Source organism: Alligator sinensis, unplaced genomic scaffold (assembly GCF_000455745.1).
Source record: "Alligator sinensis unplaced genomic scaffold, ASM45574v1 scaffold763_1, whole genome shotgun sequence".
Taxonomy (NCBI): Eukaryota; Metazoa; Chordata; order Crocodylia; family Alligatoridae; genus Alligator; species Alligator sinensis.
In genome coordinates, this window is record NW_005842744.1 from 104,162 (window position 1) to 127,465 (window position 23,304).

General features: G+C 41.9%; 1 protein-coding gene across 1 annotated transcript in view; it reads right to left on the reverse strand.

Moving 5' to 3' along the window:
• ITGA9 (integrin subunit alpha 9) overlaps positions 1-23,304 on the reverse strand; it is a 373,158-nt gene that overhangs the window by 52,550 nt on the left and 297,304 nt on the right. Inside the window, exons 24-26 of the mRNA XM_014525097.2 lie at positions 8,029-8,154; positions 6,350-6,469; positions 2,109-2,210 (exon numbers count right to left, since the gene is read on the reverse strand). Of these exons, the coding sequence (XP_014380583.2) occupies positions 2,109-2,210; positions 6,350-6,469; positions 8,029-8,154 (348 nt within the window). The remainder of the gene's footprint in view (positions 1-2,108; positions 2,211-6,349; positions 6,470-8,028; positions 8,155-23,304) is intronic.

Below are 23,304 nucleotides of genomic sequence, written 5' to 3' on the forward strand. Positions count from 1 at the left end.
AAATCTACCTGCAACCCCATGGACTCAAAAATAAAGAATTTCACCACTGTGAAACTATTAGTTAAACATCAGTTCCATCCAGTGTAAATGATGTAAATATTAACACTGCAGTCCTGATAGATGAGACTAATTATGTGAACAAGGCAAGTGAGCTATTGACATTAGAAAAACAATACATCAGCCAAAAAATTCAGGGAAACTGCTGATGCTTGTCTGTGGTGTGCTCTAAATTCATGCATCCTTCCTGAATAAAGGAAGTTCAAATAATATTTTCCAAAAGAGACATTCTTGACAATTTATAGGCCTTTTATTTAAGGTTTGGCTTTCCCCTTTCAAAGTGGTGTAAATAGACTTGTCCTGGTGCATTAATACACTAATTTGGGATGTTTCCCACTTCTGTTTTACACTGTCCCCTTTTAAAATTGCTTAAGGTATGTAACTGGTGCTAAACTACAACAGCTTCCAATAAAATCAAAGACAGCAAGTCTGCAGGACTATTTAAACCAATCTTAATTAATAAGTCTACCTTGAGTTCCCAAACTAAGACACTGACTGAAATTACTGTGGTGGAGTGGACCCAGACAATTTTGCTTGGCATGCAAAGAGAACAAATTTATCAGCTGATTCAAAGCACATACATGAACAACTGCTCAGAGGAGCTCATTGTCCAAATGGATATGATACAACATTCGGTGATCAACAGCAGGAAAACAGAAGGGGATTTTAAAAAGATGGGAGAGGAGTAGACAAAGAAATAATATTTCTCCCGTTTCTCGTTACAGCTGAATAACTGTGGCTTGTAACAAGTATTGTTTGTTACAGCATTCCACCAGAAGAGGGAGAAAGGGGGAAAAAAACTGAATACGTTGAGCCAAACCACGTCTTAATTTTTTCCTTGAATGTGCTAGAGTAGAAAAGCCAACAGACATATGAAAACAACATAAAGAAGATTGAAAAAAGCATTCATATTAGAAAAGGGTGAAATTAGCAAATGAAGTTACACTGTTAAAATATGCCAAGTATGTACCCTTTCAGTAGAAGCTTCCCAGAACCTAGCAACCTTTTGCTTCAAGATTAATATATCTTCATAGCCTATATGATGAACTTTGTAATCACTGCAAGTCAAGGCTGGATGAAAAGCCATCCAGGGACAGGAAAGGGACAGTATTTTTTTTCCAAGCACTTGATGATAACAGTGAAATATAGCAGACCTCCCATTCCTGGATAAAAGCATCAAATAATAATTATCCCTTACATTTAAGAAATGTCCATCACACTGAAAGATCACCAAAATTATCTGCAAATGGTAATGTACAGCAGTGAAAGTCTGGCCCCATTTAGACTGAGTTCACGGGGGCTAGAATTTACCAGCTCCCAACTGCTGCTTCACTTATTAATGAAATGTAGTCACAGAAAACCAAGAGCCAACAACAAAGAGAGATCCACCCTAGGCAGGGTACTAGAAAGTACTGCAAGTCACTTACAAGGTACACTGGCAGAGAGGTGTGGGGAAATGTGGCTATAGCTGTGCCAAAAACTGATTTATCAGATAAGCTGCTCAACCAAAATTGATTAAGCTTTCTGTTGAAAAAAAGACTAACAACTACTGATAGAGTAGGATAATATTTGCATAAATTCTTCTGAATAGGGACACACTTGTAAACACCTGGTCAAAAGCCTAGCTAAAACTGTGGAACTGCATAGCCATTTATAAGCTATTAATAATAATGTCATACTCAAAAAGATTTTGGTTTGGCAAAATGGAGTTTCAGGGAGAATCTGAATTAGATTAAAGCAAACATCAACCTCAAAATAGGAGGCAGAACCTATTATTGGCAAAGGTATTCTGAAAGTCATTACACCTCTGGCTAGGGGCAACACAAAATATACTGCTACACATAAGCAGGCCATCACAGTGAATGATATTATCATGGCAAGCAAAACCACAGAAGCATTAGGCAGCAGCACTCTGTTCTCAAAGGAAGTCAGGCTCACTTGGAGTTGGCCAAACCCCCAGCCTGACCACAAATTCCAGCCGCCTTGCTCCTTGAAGGCATTCCAGACCAGTGGGATCTGGAGACCTTTCTCTTCAAAACTCATTTACTTACTGTTGCATCTTCAGAATTCCCATTTGGCACTTCCACCACCCTAAGTGTTGTGTCGACCCTCACCTTCGCCCTGGTCACAAACTGGATGACTGATGAACTGTCCTGAGGATTTAAAAAAAATAGAGGCAGTTAAAACAGCCCTTTCCAAGCTGGGGGCAAGGATTACACTGGTAATTATTACCTGAAACAGAATGCGTCTTTGGACTAGTGACCTGCTATACAGAATCCATTATCTCAGATTTAAATTAAACCCATTTCACAAAATGAAATATGTTGTGGGCTCTTTAAAAAAACAGCACCCTTGGTTTTGGTCTGTTTTAAAAGTCCCTCAAACTTACAGTGCATGCACAAAAATACAGAGTGCGCTGCCAATCCACACAAACAAGTTAAATCTTAACTGCTTCAAACCACTACTTGGTTCCCAAATGCTTAGAAAGATGTATGGAAGCTGGGATGGACTCAAGCATGGTATATGATAAAAATTGTTTAATTACTTAAAATAAAACTAGCCAGAGCACACGGCAAAAGGTTGAAATGTTAGATTTATATTTCCCATAGTAACATATACGTTGCCCTGTATTTTATACAATAGATTTAAACATATTTTCCAACCAGCTGCTCTTTTAACTCTTTACACTTTTACACTGTAGATTTGTAGGTTTCTTATTATTTAGGGCTAGAATTCAGTTCTTAGCATTTAGTATGTGTAACACCTTTCCCCCATGGAATAAGATAGGGTGGTTCTCATATACCTTTCAGAGAAGAGATGCATGCATCCCAACATGGCATTCCCACTGCAGACCCTACCCACATCCCACCCCTCTTCTGGAAAGTTGAGATACCGCACTCTCCCTAACACAAGCAATAAAGGGTACCCTAGCGCATCACTATGAAATGTGGTGAACAAAACTGACACTTGCATTGCATGAATAAGCTGGTAATTAAGGACACAGGTGTACCCACTTACAGGTACAGTTAAAAATTCTGCATACATGATACTTAGGGGAAAAGTGGATGCAACCTTGCTACAGGGTCTGTGCACAGGGCTGAATTCCATAATAGCAGAGTTAGTGCACCCGCTGACTTAACTTGCTTATTTGAAGGTCTCTTATATGGGCATAACTGAAACATCTGAAATAGGCCTAGTGTACATTCTCAATTTCCAAATATGGACAAGTAACAACATGCAAGGTCCTTCAGCTGAAAAGAGCCAAACTGATTTAATCAACGTTTGCAGAGTCTGTAGGCAAAGATCTCTCCGTTTCTTACTTAAGAAGCTTTACAGACAGATTTAAAAGATTTATTTTATTATCATTCTTCCCGTTTATCTTATAAGATCACAACCTTACAGAATCTCGCTGTAGCTATACTGCTGGCGTTCCCCCCACTCAAAATAAGCTTATCAAGAAAAATAAGGGAAAATAAAATAAATCTTTCTAAGTATACAATTTGTTTCATTCATCAGCATAAGAAAGCACTCTACTTAGGCTGCTATCATTTGTTTCTTCTCACACATGTCATGCACATTCTTATCATGGTTATGTTATTCCTTCTTTGTATGACAAACAGTTGAAATAAAAGATTAAGAATACTTTTCAGGCCTCTTCCTCTGTATCTCAGTCACAGGCAGATAAGGATAAATGCAGGGATCACTGTCTGTTCATGCTTTCTAATAAGCTCTCTGCATGTAGGGTGAGTTTTCTTAGTTATTTCCAACTACATCAGTCTCTAAATTTAATTTATTTCTATTTTTAAGATACTTGGGAAAAATCAGCAAGCCCAGGATTAACACTGCTCATAAATGTGTCCTTTTTAATAATTGTTTATAACATATGCTCTGTTCAGATTGGACAGTACACGGTGAGGAGTGTTTGCTAGGAAAGGCTGAGCACCCTCATGTCCTACTAAAATGTAATGAGCAATTGCAGGTTCTCAACATCCCATAGGAATAACATCCTTTAGTCCCTACTTCTGGAATTTTACACCCTTTTACATCTTAATTACAGTATTACAGGAAGTAACATATCATTCTCAAGAGTTTTCAAGTGTACTACAGTACACAAAATCAACTAGAGAATGGCTGGCCAATGGCTGGCCGTGAGAAAGATGGGATCAGTTTTATAAAAAATAACCAAAGGCATAACAGGCCAGCTCCATGCTCTCCAAGGTGCTGCCCAGGACTGCTGTCCTGCTCACCCTCTTCCCCTCCAGTTATGTTACTGCAATGACACAGGTAAGAAAGAAAAAAAAAGATGAAGGCCTTAAATAAGAGGTTCTGGATAGGGCTGTATGAAAGGGATATGTTTCGTTTCCATTTTGGATTCGGCTGTTTCGGAGGGATAGTGATTTGTTTTGGTGTTTTGGAACACTGTTCCATTTCAACATTTGGCTGAATCCATTTCAGAGTTTTGACGCTGTTTCGGAGCCGATTCGGAGCCTCGGATTAGCCGGGGTGAGGCAGGCACAGCCGGGAGGCTGCAGGTCCTCCTGCGGCTCCTCCGGCTCTACCTGCCTCTCCCCAAGCAGGGAGAGACGGGGGAGGAGGCCCCCATGGCTGCCCTGCCTGGCCCTATCACCCAGCTGGCCACAGTCACCTGGCACAAAAAAGCCCTGCACTCACTGGCTATAGCAGCGGCGATCAGGGCCTCAAAGCTCATGGCAGAGCCCCCCTGTGCAGTAGGGGGGGGGGGCAGCAGGGATCGCCTCCCCCCACACTTGGCACTGGCACAGCAACTGTCACATCGCATGGGTGTGGTATGGCTGGAAGCTAGCTAGGGCGGCTCCACCTGTCAGCCAGAGCCCAGCACTGCTCAGCCCCAGCAGCCCCAGCTCCCAGCTCCCAGACAGCGCACAGCCCCCTGCCAAGCCACACTGCATCTGCGCCATGAGGCAGCTGCCGCACAGCTGCCAGGCAGGGAGAGTGATCCCTGCTGTCCTCCATTGCCCCACGCTGCATGGCAGGGGTCTGCCATGAGTCTTCAGAGGCCCTGATTGCTGCTGCTATAGCCGGTGAGTGTGGGGCTTTTTTTTTTAAAGTGCTGGGAGGCTGGGACCAGGCTGGGGATGAGGCTGGGCAGGGCAGCCATGGGTGCTTCTCCTGCAGCTCCTTCAGCTGTTCTTTGCGCAGATTGCTCTGAGCAGACTTGGCTGCTGGCCCTAGGAGAAGCCCGTATGGCTGCCCTGCCCGGCCCCAGCCTCCCAGCACTTTAAAAGGAGGGCTGCAGGGCTGTGTTGGATTCTTCCTGGTGGGCACAGACACCGAGATCTGCAAACGGGATGAGACCAGGCTGCTGTCCCTACTCCAGTGCTGGGATTGGAAGGGACCTCAGCATTGGTGATGCATACGGGGTACACATGGGTGCGCATGCACCGAGATTGGCAGTGCATCCCCTGAGAAAAACACTGCTGATGCTGCCAGAGGCACCTGTGGGTGGTCGCTGCTCACCACCACCCCCCTTCGCCACTGACACCACTGGCAGCGTCTGCGGGTGGTTGCTGATGCTGCTGGCTGATGCCGACACTACCGGTGGTGTCTGCGGGTGGTTCTGGGAGTTTCCTTGAATCCTGCTCGTTCACCACTCTTTTGTCCAATTTGCATACACACAGAGACAGACATATAAGCCATTCTTCTGAAATGAGAGCGGAGAACTTTAACATTCTTCTTCTCTCATTTATCCCAGCTCAGACTGAATGGCTCCTCATGTGCTTCTGTAGTGATTGAATAAGGATTTTGAGTATAGGAATGTATGCCTAGTAAAGCCATCTCTCAGAGAGATAAAGATGAGAACTGAATAGCCAATGCTGATATTTTTCCCTTGGGAAATTTAGGGGAAAAAACACTTTTCTAAATGCCCTGCTACTAGCTCATCGTAGTATTTTCTACAAGAAAAGCAAAACCTTTTTTTCTGTTTACAAAAGCCATTTTCATTATTGGGAGGGGAGGGTCAATAACAATTCTTAGATTTCAAAACCAAAATCTGAAAAATAATATAAATATTATAATAATATATTTTTAAAATAGCATTCATATTATGACTTCTAGCTTTCAACAGAAAAGCAATTTTTCATCAATAAACTTTTGTCCGAGCACATTTTACCCAGCAGTAAACACCAGTAGACCAATTCAGGATATGTTGTGAACTACTAGGAAAAAATCCAATCCTGCTTGCATATTCAAATGTATTGGCATATTTAAGGCAGTATGTAGAATATGTACCAGGATATGAGGCGGAAGCCCTTACCTTCTTTAATATCTCAGTATTCAGCAGCATGTAAATATCTATATTGCGGGATTCTGCTTTAGCTAGTGAGCTTAAATTACAGCGCACAATTAAGCAGGACCGTCCTGGTCTTTCACAATCCTATAGGAAATAAGTAAAAAACTGTAAGATACAGTAGGCAAGGAGAAATCTTCCATTTAAAACTACATCCCAATACAATCCATTCTGAATGAGAGCATGAAAATAATCATGCAAAGAATCAATCTAACACTTTCTTTGTGTAAAAAAGCTGTTTTCAGAATTTGCACAATTGTACAACTTTCAGAACTTAACAAAACAAGTCAGGTGAAATTCATCCCCGCACAGAGAATCAGGCTGTGCAAGGCTTATGCACTGTTTATATCTCACTTCATCTGGACCTAAAGGTTGCATACAATCTGATACTGGTTAATTCCCCAGGGCTGAGTCTCAACCCCAGTGTATAAACCCTGTTCTCTCTCAGACTTTGGTTAAAATACTCCCTATTGGATTTCATCAAACTGCATTTAGAAACTGAATATTTAATAATACAAAGTGGTTGTGCATTAAAAGACTAATTAAGAATTTATCTTATAAACTAGGAGACCATCAGTTGGAAAATAGAGAAAAGAAACATCTGCATGTGTTCAAAAATCATACAATGACTATGAACCATTTACATAATACAGCCATACAAAGACAGGGTCTGTCCTAGGCAAGTATTTCCTGCAGAGATATAGAAGTATTAATGCCATTGCACAAGACACTGGAAGGGCTCCTCTGGGGTACAGTGTAGAATTCTGGTCACCCATGATCAAGAAAGATGAACTGTAGGCTACATATGAGAATTTAAAAGTGTGTGGTTTCTTCAGCCTAGCAATACGAAGGCTAAGAAGGGATATGTTTCTCTATAACTTAGAGTAGGTCCTCCTCATTGGATCTCTCAAGTGATTTTTTTAAGAACCACTTCCTGCCCTTGCAGTAGCAGGCCACTGACAGTACCCTCATGCTTCAATATTACATGGGGCAGGGAAGGGTGTTCTCAGCATTTTTGGCCAATGTGCCTGATAGTTGTGCAATAGGCCTGTTTGCGTAATTTTAAGACTAGGTTATAAAACACTCATATAGGATAGTTTGGATAGGGATGATTCTGCCTTGTACAGGGGGTTGGACTAGATGACCTCCTGAAGTCCCTTCCAGTCGCACATTTCTTTGATTCTATAACTAGTTCTTCTCCCTCCTACTAGGGAAGGAAAAGAACCATTTAATCAAAAGGCCAATGTCGACACAAAAATAAAAATAGATATTAAGTGGCCATAAATAAATCTGGGCTAAAAACTAGAAGAAAGTTTCTAACTGTCAGAGAAATGAGATTTGGGAACAGACCTCCATAACAGTGGGTGCAAAAAAAACAACTGGTTTTGAAATGGATTTTGATCAGTTTATGAAAGGGATCATAGGACAAGGTTGCCTATGATAACAAGGGACTGTGTTTGATAAGTTGGGTGGTCCCCTCCAATTCTGTTTCTAAGGCTCTAGCAGTGCCACAATAAAATGCCAAATTTACTTCAGTTACTCTGTAAAGAAAAACCTGGTGGAGTTTTTTACATTTCCCCTTGAGAAAACATTTATAATATACAAACCTTTTGATTTTTAAAATTTAGACAGTTAGAATTTCTTACCAGAACTTTTCTGCCAGACTTTGTAAAAAAAGCAAATATTGTATGAAAAATGTTGTCATTCTCCTGAGGGATGATGCATGGATTAGGGTTTTTCTGAAAAGAGCAGTTTCCTTTGTCCTGAGCAACCTGAAAGCACAATTAAGATTGTGAGGAGTGTACAGTTACTATTTACAACAGTGGCTCTCAACTACAGTGATGCAGCACCCTAGAGCAGTGGTTCTCAAGGTTTTTTTGTACCAGGACCCATTTGTAAACATTGATGGCCAGTCCTGATCCAGCAAATAGGTTAAGTAGAATACAACCCGCTGGCCCTGCCGGTGCCCCTCATTTCTGACCCAATGCCCCAGACCCCCGAGTGTATGGGGCAAGGGGTGGGTATGTGAGGTGGTGGGGGGGTGTGAAGGGCATGGGGGGCCCCAAGAAATCTCTTGCAGGCTGGAACTCTGCCAGCCTGCAAGGGAAAAACCACTTTGCAACAGAAGAATTGCCCTATTAGTTTTATGTAGTGGAAGCTAAGAGCTAAGAGCTTCCCCTATCAAGGGGTGCCCTGAGTGTAAAAAGACTGAGAACCACTGATATATAGTGTCATTGTTGTGTGTCACAACCTTATTACAGCAGTTATTCTTTGGTGCTTCAGTCAACTTATATGTAGGAGTGAAAAATCAGTATGGCCTTGCAAATCATTGTAATTGTATCCCAGCCAGTCACAAAATATATTTTACTTTTAACATAAGTAAAAATAAAGAAGATAATGCTAACTTATAGCATAAATACCATATTTACAGGCATGAGGGAACAGAGGGGAAACTTCAAGGGAGAACAGGGTGTGGAGGCAGACAAAGGGCCAAGGAGTAAAAGGACAGGCTGCAGGGGGAGCCGAGGTGGGGTAGACAGGGAGTGGGGGGTCAGGCAGCAAGGGGCACAGATGAGGGGGGAACAAGCAAGAGGGGAGACAGGGACAGGGACAAGGACAGTAGAGGGAGGCATGAATATAAGATAATCTTCCACTAATATGATTCTATACATTGAAATCTATAACACGTTTGTAATTTTTAATGTATGGAATTTAATTATTGGGGGTCATCTTAAATTCAAAGTCATCTTGGATTCAAGTAAATACAGAATTTCACCTGTTTATTCAAAACATTAAGACATCTGAAGAAGTGAAAGACTTGATAAATGTCAACCTAAACTTTCATCCAGGATAACTACATATTCTGTCACGCTCTCAGGTCCACAGTGTATATTATGTAGTTGCAGCCCGTGCAAACGTTCTAAACAAAATCCACTAGAATGAAATAAAACTTATAGAACAACAGAATATCAGCAAAACTTCTCAGAAAATCTAAGCATGATAAAGAAGAAGTCCCTCCTTAGAAAGCCCATTTAGCAAACAGTTTCCTTGCCGAAAGTACTACACAATTATTTTGTGACTACTCCATTTTCAATGAGCAAGAACTACAACACATCACATACAAACACTTTGACCAATCGCTTTCTGAAATCTTGGTCATACAAAAAAAAAAAATGCCTAAAACATATTTAACCAGATTTAGAGTAATCTCTGCTGCCACTTTTTCTTCCAAACAGATGAATGCCTTTCTTCTTTATAGACAGACAAGGTTCTTTGGGTGAACCTGATATATTTTATTAGACTTTATAATAAAGTCGTCTTTATATGGAGTTCTCTTTGATATGCCTTCTTTGCCACCCTGACCAAATAACCCCATTCTTCTCTCGATGTTATAGGTGGGAAGATAAACATATGAATCCCATCAAATACAGCAAGGAAAATAAATATCAAAATAGTTAACATTTCTCTTAGTGATTACTTGAAAATCAAGGCTGTGGTGCTCTCTGTTTGTCCAAATCACCTGGAACTAGTTTTCATTATTTATTGCATGCAAGTGATTCACAAAGTATTCTGACATCTGTTTTCTTTGAACTTTAACACTTGGATTAGTTTCATACCAATCTGAATTTTTCAATCGAGTCCAAAATAGCAATACACCAAGATCTTTTCGGCAACTACTCTTGTCTCCTATTAGTTTGAATTACTCAAGGTAGAACAGATGGAGTCAAATTCTTACAAGGGAGATGAGAAAAGAAAGAGGAGATTCTGCACAGTCTCCACTTTAGTGTCCTCTGAAAGATTACGCAATTTAAATTTCATATAAGCAGATCACAGAGTGCACAGGGGGAAATCTCACACCTGAGAGGTAGATAAAAGGAAAAATAGGGCACTGATGGGGCTTGATTCTGACTATGGATATCTGGGATATGAAATGTGTGCTCATTTACAGCTCTTAAGAAGCAACCAATCCCTCGCCCCTAGGCAAACCCAGGCTAGGGTCTGGAGCCAGGGAGGGGGGTTAAACTTCCCTGCCTCCGAGTATAGAGCTGTCCTGCTCTGCCCTGCTTACTTAGTGCTGCCTGCAACTGTGGATTACAAATCCCAGAGGCACCTGGAAGCAGGAAGAGGAAATGATGAGCAACCCTCCAGAGTCCTACTACTGTGAGTTTGGACTGAAAATCCCAGAGACCTTGAGGGCAGCAGGAACACGGAGCGAACACACAGCCCACACTGGGTATGTGCCAGAGAGCCATGCTCTAGTGCTCCCAGCTTCTGGCTTGAGCCACTGCAGGCATGTGACTGCATTTCCTAAATCAAAAGTGAATGTCTGTTCATTTGCTTATTGGTTCATTCTTTGTAGCTTAGACTAACTTGCAAAGACTGAATCAATTCAGCTTCAGACTTTTTGGCTGTCTATACTTAGCCTTTGGATCATTATATGATTTAGTGCTAATTTGGAGCAGTTGCATGTTCAGGCCAGTAGAAGCCTAATGGAGTGAATGGTAAGAATCCCTCCCCGCCCTCCCCTCCCCTGCATTCTGGGCTTCCTCTCCTGCCCCCTGGATCTCCCCCAGTTCCTTCTCCTGCTCCCAAGGCTGCCCCCACCCCACTTGTAGCCGTCTACACTGTCTGTCCCAGGGAAGCAGGTAGGGAAGAGTTAACCTGCCTGCCTAGTGCTGCTGCCACTACCAAAACTACTGCTCTTCTCTGGGCTGAGTGGGCTCAAAGAGCATCAGCAATGGTGGCTAGTCAGTCAGGTTAACCCTTCACAGCCTGCTCTCTTGGGACAGCCAGTGCAGGCAGTCACAAGTAAGCAGGGGAGAAGGTGGGGGAAGGGGCAGGGGCAGTGAGTAGGGAGTTGGGGTGCTGGGAGGGAAGTAGGGGGCAGTGGTCCCAATCCAGGCCAGCAGGGGGAGAGGATGTGGTGGGATATTTACACTAAATTGTAGCCTAGAGTGGTTATACGTTAGTGTAACACAAGTTACGTAACATGGATCAGAGATAATCCTGCCCTGGAGTGGAGTAAATCTGAGCTGCCCAAATAAGTGCTTAACATTAATTTCAAGTGTTAACGTGCAGACAAATCCAGGTGTTAAGAACTCAAGAAGCCACTTAAAATTATCATGTAACAAGGCCCTAAGACTAATGAAATATATTCATTATTTTCTACTTTTATTTTCAAACTGATTTGAAAAGCCAATCAGCCTCAAGTAAAAGGTGAATGCCCAAGGACATCAGAAGGCCTGAATAAGTGACATGACTGGTGGAACTTACCTTAATTTTATACATCAAAAAATATATCATGATCCAAAGTGGACAGAAATGCAGCTATTCAGTACAAAAGCATGCAGTAAGTGCTAGTACAGCATCTTAGCATTAGGTCTTGAAGACAGACACCATCTACACTAGTACAACTGCCAGTTTTTTTCCCCTAATTTGTCCTCTCTTTGCTTACATTTAGGTAAAGGATGATTATACCATCATAAATATGTCCAAGCAGAGAGGTAAAAACCAGTAAAAGTTTTCTAAAGCACTTGCTTGTGTTTTTCATTGTGTGAACTTTCCTGAAAATCTCCCCAAAATTACGAAGAATGAAGCTGTTTTGCTTTACTTGAGAGGTCTGATTTTCAGAAGGTAAACATTCAACCTTTTCTTTAAAGAGTTTTAAAGTTTGGCATCCAAAAATTAAAGCTTTCAAAAGCATTAGTCATTAGTTTGTTCATATACACACACATGTATATAGTGTAACTTTGTACGTGCACAGAAAAAGAAGTATGTAAGTACATGAATATACACATGTGAAGATAGCGATCACTCCAAAGTCTCTCACTTTTTAAATGCAGTCTAGTACAAATGGGTCCTGATCCTTCACGTGGGCCTCTGTGTGTTGCCATGATACTGTCTCAACTTCTAATAACCAAGCAGCTATAAAAAGCAACTGTCCTTTATCCAGGCAGCTCTGTTTATAGAGGAAATGCAGTCAAAGACAGGTTAGTTTCTGGCTTTGTAAATGTATTACAAGTTGTTGCTCCATTAGAGAGTCCATAAACATGTTTTATAGACAACATTTAAATGACAGCTGATACAGTGTGTTATTCTGCCAACGTTTTGTCGTCAGCATGAACCAAAAAGCTTCTCAGAGACAGGATGTAATCTCTGAAGAAAAAAATGTGGATTACTTCATTCTTTAAGAATGTTGTACTTGCAGCAGAGGAAGAAATTCCCCTAGGATTCCTTTAATAGACTTTGCATACTTTGACAGTCTTAAGGAACAGGGGCAAAAGCATAAAGTAGCAATAGATTTTAGACATATCATACTGAACCCATTGTCAATCTCTCCCCAAATTAAGATACTTTTGAAGTTAAAGAGTTCTGGGTGTACTAGGTCAGCTATACAGTGTCTACACAACACATATTCTAAAAATAGCTAGGATACTTGATACATTTATGTCATAATGGTGTGCTGATTTTATTTCTTAAAAAGGGTCTATACCTTTCCAAGTTTCAGACACATGTTGGCAATAATGAACATGGTCTGAATGGACCCTGGATTTCAGAAGGTGGTACTAGTGAAATGTGAATAATTATTAAGGCTGTGCAACGCTTTGGTCTCTGATTCCATTGGGCAGAGATTCAGCCGAATTCGGTGGCTGAATTTCCAAATCCGAATCAAATCACAGGACCCCTTAATCTTTCTGAACTGAATTGGAATCCTCTGAATCAATTCAGAAAGATTCAGCGATTCGGACATAGACACAGCTTTAAATGTTTTTTCTACATATCTCTAGGTATAAGGCAGCTCATGAGTGCTGCAATGCTGGGGTGCATGGAGTGTCCCACAGAAATGTGGATGGCTCCTCAGCGTGCTCAGCAGCAGTTCCGGAAGTGGACCAGAAGCACTTCCAGGTCTGCTGGAGAATGTGCAGGCCCCCCCTCCCAGCTCAGTGACTGGTGCCACCTGGGTCTGGGGGGGGGATCCCAGGGTCCCCCTGTGGCTGATCGCTGAGCAAGGGCAGCACAGTCCCTCCCTCCCCCCTCCCCCGCACTCTCCAACAGACCTGGAAGTGGACCTGGAAGTACTTCTGGTCCACTTATGGGTTCACCGCCGAGCACGTGGAGAGCCCCCCTGTGCTCCTGTAGGATGCTCTAGCCGCCCCAAAAGCTGTGTCTATGTCCGAATCACTGATTCTCCGATTCAGCATCCAATTTTCAAATTTGGATTCGGTTGAATTGAATCAGGGACAGTGATCTGAATCAACAAGTTGAACCATTGCCCCCAATTTAGGCCAAATCCAAATCAAATAGGGCCTGCTTTGCACACCCCTAATAATTATTGCCTGTTTTTCTTGTTTTACTAGACGGGGAACTGAAATAAGGAGTCAGAGTCTGAACTACTACTATTTTTATTAAATAAAATAGTTTCTACAAGGATGTTTCAGAAAATAATGGAAAAATGACTGCCCGTGCTATATGTCTGTAATGCAGTACAAAAATAACCAGCAGTGGAGAACATTGACAATGGCATTCTCGAACACACCCATCCATTTTGCATTGCACATACATATGACACTAGTGAGCACATAAATCATGACTCTGCAGCTGTCAGCATGCACCAAAAAACAGCATTCAGCATCTGGCATTCATTTTTTGTGGGCTGAAGGTGTGATGCCTAGTGAAATTTACTGTAGGAATGTGGCACAATATGGTGAGATCTGTATGGCTCAACAGAAAATGAAGTGCCCGAAGACTGGAAGAAGGCCAATGTGGTGTCTATCTTCAAGAAAGGGAGGAAAGTGGATCCGGCAAACTACAGGCCCATCAGCCTGACCTCTATCCCAGGGAAGGTCTAAGAAAAGATTACCAAAGAGACCATTCTTAAGACTGGCCAATGGCATCATCCTGAGGGATAGCCAGCACGGGTTTGTTGCAGGTAGGTCTTGCTTGACCAATCTTATTTCCTTTTATGACCAGGTGACCTTATCACCTGGACAAGGGAGAAGAGATTGATGTAGTATATCTTGATTTTTAAAAAAGCCTTTGATCTGGTATCCCATGATCACCTCCTAGCAAAACTGGCCAAATGCGACCTCGACTTCCCCACGATCCACTGACTGGGGAATTGGCTCTGTGGTCAGACCCAGAGGGTGGTGTTTGACAGAAGTCAATTGTTGTGGTGCCCTGTGACCAGTGGGGTTCCTCAAGGCTCTGTCCTTGGGCCAACACTATTCAACATCTTCATTAATGATGTGGACATTGGAGTCAGAAGAGGACTGACCAAGTTTGCTGACAACACCAAACATTAGGGTAAAGCGTTCACACCTGAGGACAGGAGAGCAATCCAGGCTGACCTTGAAAGGCTCAGAAAATGGGTGGATGATAACCTGATGGTGTTTAACACCAAAAATTGCAAGGTTCTCCACCTTGGGAAGAAAAACCTGCAGCATGCTTATAGGTTCGGCAGTACTATGCTGGCTAGCACTATGGACGAAAAGGACTTGGGGGTCATGATTGACCACAAGATGAACATGAGCCTTCAGTGTGATGCTGCAGCAAGTAAAGCAAGCAAAACACTGGCTTGCATCCATAGATGCTTCTCAAGCAAATCCCAGGACATCATTCTCCCATTGTACTCGGCCTTGGTTAGGCCGCAACTGGAGTACTGCATCCAGTTTTGAGCTCCACAATTCAAAAAGGATGTGGAGAAGCTTGAGAGAGTGCAGAGGAGAGACACGTGCATGATTAGAGGTCAGGAAAACAGATCTTATGAGAGGCTGAGAGCCATGGGACTCTTCAGTCTGGAAAAGCGTAGGCTCAGGGGTGATCTGGTGGCTGCCTATAAGTTTATAAGGGGTGTTCACCAGGATCTGGGGGAATGTCTGTTCACCAGAGTGCCCCAGGGGATCACAAGGTCAAATGGTCACAAACTCCTTCATGACCATTTCAGGCTGGACATAAGGAAGAACTTCTTTACTGTCCAAGGCTCCAAGGTCTGGAATAGACTGCAGCTGGAGGTGATTCAAGCACCTACTTTGAACGCCTTCAAGAGAAATTGGATGTTTATCTTGCTGGGAACCTTTGACCCCAGCTGATTTCCTGCCCCTGAAGATGATCAATGATCTTCCAAGGTTCCTTCCAGCCCTAATGTCTATGAAATCTATGAAAGTCTCTGACTGGGTGGAGAAGTTCAAAACTGTCCACATGTTCATAGAAGATGAACCTGGAGCAGACCCCACCAACAGTCATGATGAAGGACAACATTACCAAAGTTAACCCTGTTGTGTATGCAAATAAGTGACTGAGCATTCCTGAACTATTGGCAAACATAAACATAAGTGCTGGCAGTATCCATGCCATTTTCCATGGAAATGTACTACTGGAAAGCATGTGCCCACTGGGTGCCAAAGCAACTGACAGATGTGCATAAATGACAACTGGTGGACTTCTGCAATGTGTGCAGGCTAAAGGTGAGAGAATCCTACCATGTACTGTAACTAGGGAAGAGACCTGGCCTGGCTCCATTATTATGACTCTGAGATGAAAATGCAGACCATGCAATGGAAATGCACATTGTTGCTACCACCGAAAAAATTCTGCATACATATCCTCTGGCAAAGTCTTGCTCATTCTGTTTGGGGAATGCATGGAATCATTCCTCATTCACTTCACAAAGCATGGAAAAGCCAGCTTTTCAGACCAAATGGCATGGAAAGCTCAAGCACAGTGTTCTTCTCCAGCACGATAATGCAAAACTGCACAATGTGTGGGTGACTGTCAAGACTTTGCATGGGCTGGGCTTTAAAAACTGACCACATCTGCCCTACATCACATCCCATTGAAGAAGGCTCTTGGTGGGTATAGATACACCAGTGGTGTAAAGGTGCAACTCATGGTGCACCTGTACATGTTCTTGGGAGGAGGACTATTATCAAGAGATGGGATACATCTGATGAGAATGGGAAAAGGCATCTTTGGGCATTATCTGCCCATGCTAGTAAGGAGGGCTTTCAAATAGTTTCCATGGGTGATGGTGATCAAAACCCTCCAACAACAAAGCACATAGTCCAGAGGAGAAAGGACTCAAAGAAGCAACTTAACTCTGGGAAAGGGCCAGAGAGATGCAGGGCTGCAACAAGTGGTGAAAAAGAGAAGCAAGTAGGTAAAAATGTAAAATATGTCCAATGCATGTATACAAATACAAGAAGCATGGGAAATAAAGTGAGCTGGAAGCTGCAGTCTGCGAAAAGAACTATGATTCAATAAGCTATCAGATAAAACCATCAAAACACCTCACTGAAGTGCCCACTCTATACAGATGTTGGGTGAGCCAGATCAAACTAACATGATGCCTCTTCTGGGCATGCACTGCACTCAGTGCAGCCGCACAAAGTGAATGCATTCTTGGGGGTGCATCAATAGAAGCATTAAGGTGCAAGACACAAGAGGTGATAGTCTCTCTGTATTTGGTGCTGGTTAGGCTTCACTGGAATACTAGCTGCAGTTCAGGGCTCCACATTTTAAAAAGGACATGGAGAAGTTACAGTCCAGAAGTGGGCAACAAAGATGATAAAGGGCTTGAAAGGCAAGTCATATGAGGAGAGGCTAAAGGAGCTAGGCATGTTCAGCTTGCTTAAAGATGCTTAAGAGTGAACATGATAGCAGTTTTCAAATGTTTGAACAACTGCCATAAAAAAGGGGGACAGCACCTTTTCTCTCTTGCTGTATAGAGAAGGATGTGGACCAATGACTTGAAATTGCAGCAAAGTAAATTTAGATTGGACATCCAGAAAAACTTATTCACTGTTAGAACAGTGAGGCAGTCTAATAGATTACCTAGGAGAGTTGTGGCATTTCCATCAATGGTGGTGTTCAAGAACAGATTGGACAACCACTTGTGAAGGATGATCCTGGCATAGCTACACCTATATTCTACTATTCTCATACTTCTTGCTGGTTGCCCCACCCCACTTTCTGCTACATGTGTCAGGGTGCTTTTAAGATCTCCTCGAAGGTTTTGGTTATTAGCTACAGCTAAGGCTGGGGACTATGACTGGGGTGTGCCAATGCTGCTGCTGAGATAAAAGCCAGTGGTTCCTGGCTAGAGGATCTTGCTCTTCTGCTCAGGATTAGACCGCTCACCATATTTGAAGCCAGGAAGGAATTTTACCGCATGGTCAGATTGGTATGGACCATAGAGGTTTCTGCCTTCCCCATTAGTGGTAGGCATGTCCCTCTACTCAGGATCTGTTAAGTGTATATTGACAACATTTCATAGAAGAAGGATGTTGGCTGCCACCATTTCCCTGCTTTACCTGTGGCAGGTTAGGGTGCTAGGTCTGTGCTGTGTCAGGGTTGATGGCAATCTTAATATAGAGTTGAGATTATAGATTGTATAGGATGGTTTTGATAGGGATGATCCTGCTTCAAGAAGGAGGTTGGATTAGATGACCTTGGTTAAAGACCACAAGGGTCAGACCACAGCCAGGTAATTTAAAGTGACAACTCTGGCTTGCTGTCAGGTATGTACATGTGATAAGAGGTTCATGGAGTAATGTGACTGTGCGAGAACAGAGAGGAAGGAGACTTCTGCCATGTCCAGCCTAACATTAAATCTGGCCTCCTTGGTAGAAAAATAAGCAGCTCGGTCCTAATACCATATTTGGTGCTCTAGATTTCACCCAGGTAAACCGACAAGCATACATATCTTTCCAGCCCATTTTGGATCACAAAACACAGCCTCCAGCTCCTGAAAAGGAATTCATTATCATGTAAAGCCTATCAAAATAAAACAAAATATCTGAAGATCCTTTCAAGGGCCTGATTCCCTTCCTCTTACAAAGACACTAATCAAGAGAAGCTTCTCTGTAGTCAATAGAGTTACACCAGTTAAAAAAAAAAAGTGAGGAGAATCAGGCCTTGATTGTCCATAAAGGAAAAAAATCAGCATTTCAGAAGGAGGGAAAATATTTGGAAAGCTCAGGGAAATGTTAAGAAAGATAAAACATTTTGAATGGCAAATTATAGCTGCTTGGGAAACATACTCAAGGTCTGCATACAGGTCAGTTGTTTCACAAAACTGTTAATGCTGTTCACCCTTCAAACAGATGCTTTCCTCACAAGCCCCAGGTTGTCCTGACTCAACTGCCTCTGCCAAACCTTCTTGCCAGACAGCTTTTACAGACTTTTTTGTTTTTTAAACAGGTTTATTTGCTTTATGAAAACATACTTTACTCTACAAAGGCATACTTAATAGTTTAAGTTTGCAAATTGCAGACCAAATGACAGATCACCTTTCATTTATCTGTCGGGTAAAACATAATTTGCTTAGGTTAATAACAGAGAATATGTTTTTATGGAGTGTCCCAATTCAGAGAGTATCCTGATTGGTACTAATACCAGCACTGATTTTATAAAGGTAAATGGACAGTTGTGGTTAATTCAACAAATCACACATATTAAGATATAAAGAGTATACAAAAGACATTCCAGACAAGGTCAGACTGTATATAATAGCCAAATAAGCTCTGTAAATAGATATCTGAGTACTTGCTGTACATGCCAAAAATGTTTAATATTCACAGATAATGAAATATGTTTGAGTCAGAACAGTTTGTTGATTCTGGCAATAAAATAAGGGACTCTGAAACAACAGAAAATAATTTAAAAAAATAATTCTTTTCTCAATAGCACATGGAAGAAGTTCAACCAAAGCAACTGCAGCAACAGTACTAACGGGGTACTAAACCTTAAATGCTGTTAATAGATGCAAGATTAAACTACTCTGTGGAGAGTCTACAAATACACACAGCTAATTATGATAGTAACATTCTGTTGTAGGCCCAGGTACTGTAGGTTCAGCTAAAAAAAATGTGTGCCAGATACACGCTTTGCATAAATCTTCACTGAATTTACTGAAGCTGTGCTACTATGCACCAGCTGGGATTAAGTATTTAAATGTAGTTTAATCACCCTTCTGACCACCAGCCAAAGAGATGAGCCCTTGAGACTCATCAGCAATGGATGACAAAGATCATCATACACCTGCAACACACATCCTTCCATCTCTCCATTAGCTTGCAAATACTAAGCAACCATCCAAATAGATATTAAATCCAAGAAGTGGCATTACACGCCTAGTTGAGCAAGACTACCAAAGATATACAGATTTAAAAGCAATGATTCTTGCAAGAGAACAGTCCCCTTCTTATAGAGGGCAACACCATTTAAACAGTGAGACGAAACAGAGAGCATTAGTTTGATTTATCTTTACTGTCCACACAAGGTTGAGGCCCAGAACTGAACAATGCCATACATGGCAACCAAAAGGACAGTTTACACCTAATGTACGCATGCTGTATACATGAGCTTTTAGCAGCAGAAATCCAAGAAAAGGGCACTGACATTAATATTCTTTCTTCCTATTATGGGTTGTGAGAATCCAGTCATCATATGGTATTGCTAAAAGTTTAAGGTGTGGCTGTCATATTTCTGTTGTCACTCGCAAGCTAACAGCTCAGTGTTCCCCAATAGACATTCTCAATCAATCCCTTTCTACAGCCTTCTCTCTGTGGGATGAAAAGTCAGGGTTTCTTTTCCCCTACAGCATTGAGGCTACCAGGATGATCAGCAAAAGACTTAGAAAACAAAGCAGAAAAACACTTTCCTTGAGGAGTCTGACTAGTCTGTTTCTAGGATGCAACCAGAGCTCTCATCCTACCAACTCCATTTAGTAACGGTACCTTTTTACTGGCACACCCTCTCTCCCACAATGTTGGATATCTCTGTAGATCAGCACCTGATAGGTTACTCTTGTTCACAGTTTGCTATAATCTGTCTGCTGAAGGTTAATTCACAGTCACTATATTCTTATGCTTTGTTTCTCTAAATTTAGTTTAAAAGACTAACACCCACCCTAGACAGTTAGTAAAACTCCCCTTACTGCCATAGCAAATTATTGTATTTTCTTGTATATAACACACCCTGGAATAAGATATGGGCTTTGTTTAGAAAGGCAGAAGAAATAAAAATGCTATTTCCTTGCAGTAAGTAACTGACTAGGAGCACTTTTGCTCAGTACGCAGCAGAAACTACTCCTATGTGCTCCAATTACCAGCATCTTTTTTTTTAAGGTGTAAAATGTGAGAAAATATGATATTTATAAAGGAAAGCCTGACTCCCAATTCAGAGCTTACAGGAAACGTGTATGTTAAAAGAATTAATCATTTGTTCATTACCAGTTTCCTCCCCAACTATTTTTAGCAGGTTAAAGCCGTACCAATGGTAGAATAGAGAAAGGTTACCACTCCTCCACTCTCTCAAATAAAAAAAGATTGTGGACTTTCTCCTCTTGTTTAATAATTTTTCTGGGGGGGAAGAGAGAAAGGGAGGGAATGGGGGGAGCAGGGAGGCATGGAAAATATCCTGGTCAGCAAGCATAGAAGCCTATTGTATGCTTTTCTCCCTATCTCAGTAAAACTCCAGATTGTCATTTCATTCTAAATAAACCTTCTGTTTCCTTAATGTATCTGATAAGGGATAGCAGGTGCATCCAGCTCACTTGACAGGACTTCTTGCATATGTAAATCCATCTGTATGAAAGGCATGTCAGCCACCTTGGCAAGGCTCTGGAATTTCATGATACTTCAGCGTGGAAGGTAGAAACCATGCACAGTTTACACTGCAGCCGCACGGTTTAGCTGACCCAAGATGTTTATCAGGACATCCCACAACATGTATATATGGTTTATGAGAAGCTGTTGAGAAATCTGTATGAATTATTTATTTGACAAATTTCATTTATTTTTTCTGTTTAGAAACTGACCACAGGGGTGCACAGATACATGAGAATTTGATGCTGTAACACACGGGTCACATGGAACATTTCCATGCTTAGATGGCCAGAATTCAAGTTTTTTCCACTGATTTTTTAAAAATTTCAAAGGTGCTTTTTAGGGACTTTTGCCTTTTACAGCACTCCCATCATATTCCTTGATTTCACAATTAATATGGGTAGTTCTTACTCAGTGGAATATTCAGGCAAGGTGAACAAAACAAGGACATGAGAAATACTTAAATTGTTTTAATTAAACAGTTCCAACTAATAAGTTCCAGAAAACATCCTGTAGTACTCTACTGGCTCTAGTGCCTATGAAAGCACTCTTCCAAACTTCAGGCAAACACTGCTTCAAGCACTGTAGATGCAACTCTGATGAAAGATTGAACCACAATTTAAATATCCCCAGTTAAGCAAAATGTCAAAAAATGTCATTCAGTTTCAATCTGTTTTAAAGTTATAACTCAGGAAAGTGCTCTGCTATGTGCTTAACCACTCTTCCTGAATTGTCATGACAATTTCTCTATCTGGTGCTGAAGTTCCTGTGATTTAACATACAGTTTCAGCCCCTCATGCTAACATTAGGAAGACCCTCACTGAAGACCTTGTGGTCACTTTTGGAGTTATGGTCCCCCACCACATAAAGTCTCAGTAATGCTACATTTGTAGGCTCAGCAATGCTACACTCACTAGCAATATGACCGAAAGAGACTTGGGGGTCATGACTGACCACGAGGTGAATATGAGCCACCAATGCAATACTGCAGCTGGCAAAGCGAACAAAACTCTGGCCTGCATCTACCAATGCATATTGAGCAAGAGCCAGGATGTCATCCTCCCACCGTACTCGGCCTTGGTGAGGTCGCAGCTGGAGTACTGCATCCAATACTGGGCTCCACATTTTAGGAAGGATGTGGAGAAGCTTGAAAGAGTCCAGGGGAAAGCCACACGCACAATCAGAGGGCAAGAGAGTAGGCCTTATAAAGAAAGGCTGTGAGCTATGGGACTCTTCAGCCTGGAGAAGCACAGACTCAGGGGTGACTTGGTGGCAGCCTATAAGTACATCAGGGGTGTGCATCAGGATCTGGGGGAACACCTGTTCACCAGAGAACCCCAGGGGATGACAAGGTCCAACGGTCACAAACTCCTGCAAGACCATTTTAGGCTGGACATAAGGAAAAACTTCTTTACTGTCCTAGCCCCCAAGGCCTGGAACAGACTCCCCCCAGAGATGGTGCAAGCACCTACTCTGGATACTTTCAAGAAACATTTGGACATTTATCTTGCTGGGATCCTTTAACCCCAGCTGGCTTCCTGCCCCTTGGGCAGGGGGCTGGACCCAATGATCTCATTAGGTCCCTTCCAGCCCTAATGTCTATGAAATCTGTGAAAAGCCATGCTTACATGTGACCCTAATACATTCAGACATATTTATGGAACCTTCCCAACCATGCTAGAACATGCTGCTATGTTTTCCTGCTGGATTAAAAGGGTACTCAGACATAGGGAATGTCAAAGAACTATGATGTCAGGTGGCTCTAGAAAGGAAACAATTCCCAGCTGCCTGATGTAAATGTTTTGGGACAGTCACTTAAGAAAATTAATTAAACTAAAATAGACAAAAGTGTCAGTGGGACAAAAGTGTCAGCAATACATTCTGTATGAAATAATCCCCAGAGCAATTAATTTCCTCCATTATGGACAGAGACCTCTGCAATCTGGATAACTAAAGATGTATTTAAATATAGTGCCAAAAATGTGCCTCTGTGTGTGCGTAGCCTTCACTGCAATTAATTAGGTACAGGGGAGATGATTAGCAGAATGGCTAAATTCTTCTTTGCTGTAATTCAGGAATTTTCATACACAAAGCACATATCAATGGCAGTAAGTGGCTGGGCATAAATAGTTGCACATTGACAACATGCTACCAAGAGTACTAGCAGTGAGTATTTATATCCCTGCGCACTTCCATTGTATGTATATGTGCTGTCAGAGCCAAGACCTGAAACTTCAAAGGGAAAAAACCAAACAAATTTGAACTGCCTGCCTCCAGCTAAAGTTTTTCCATATGAGGTTAGTAAGATATCATTCT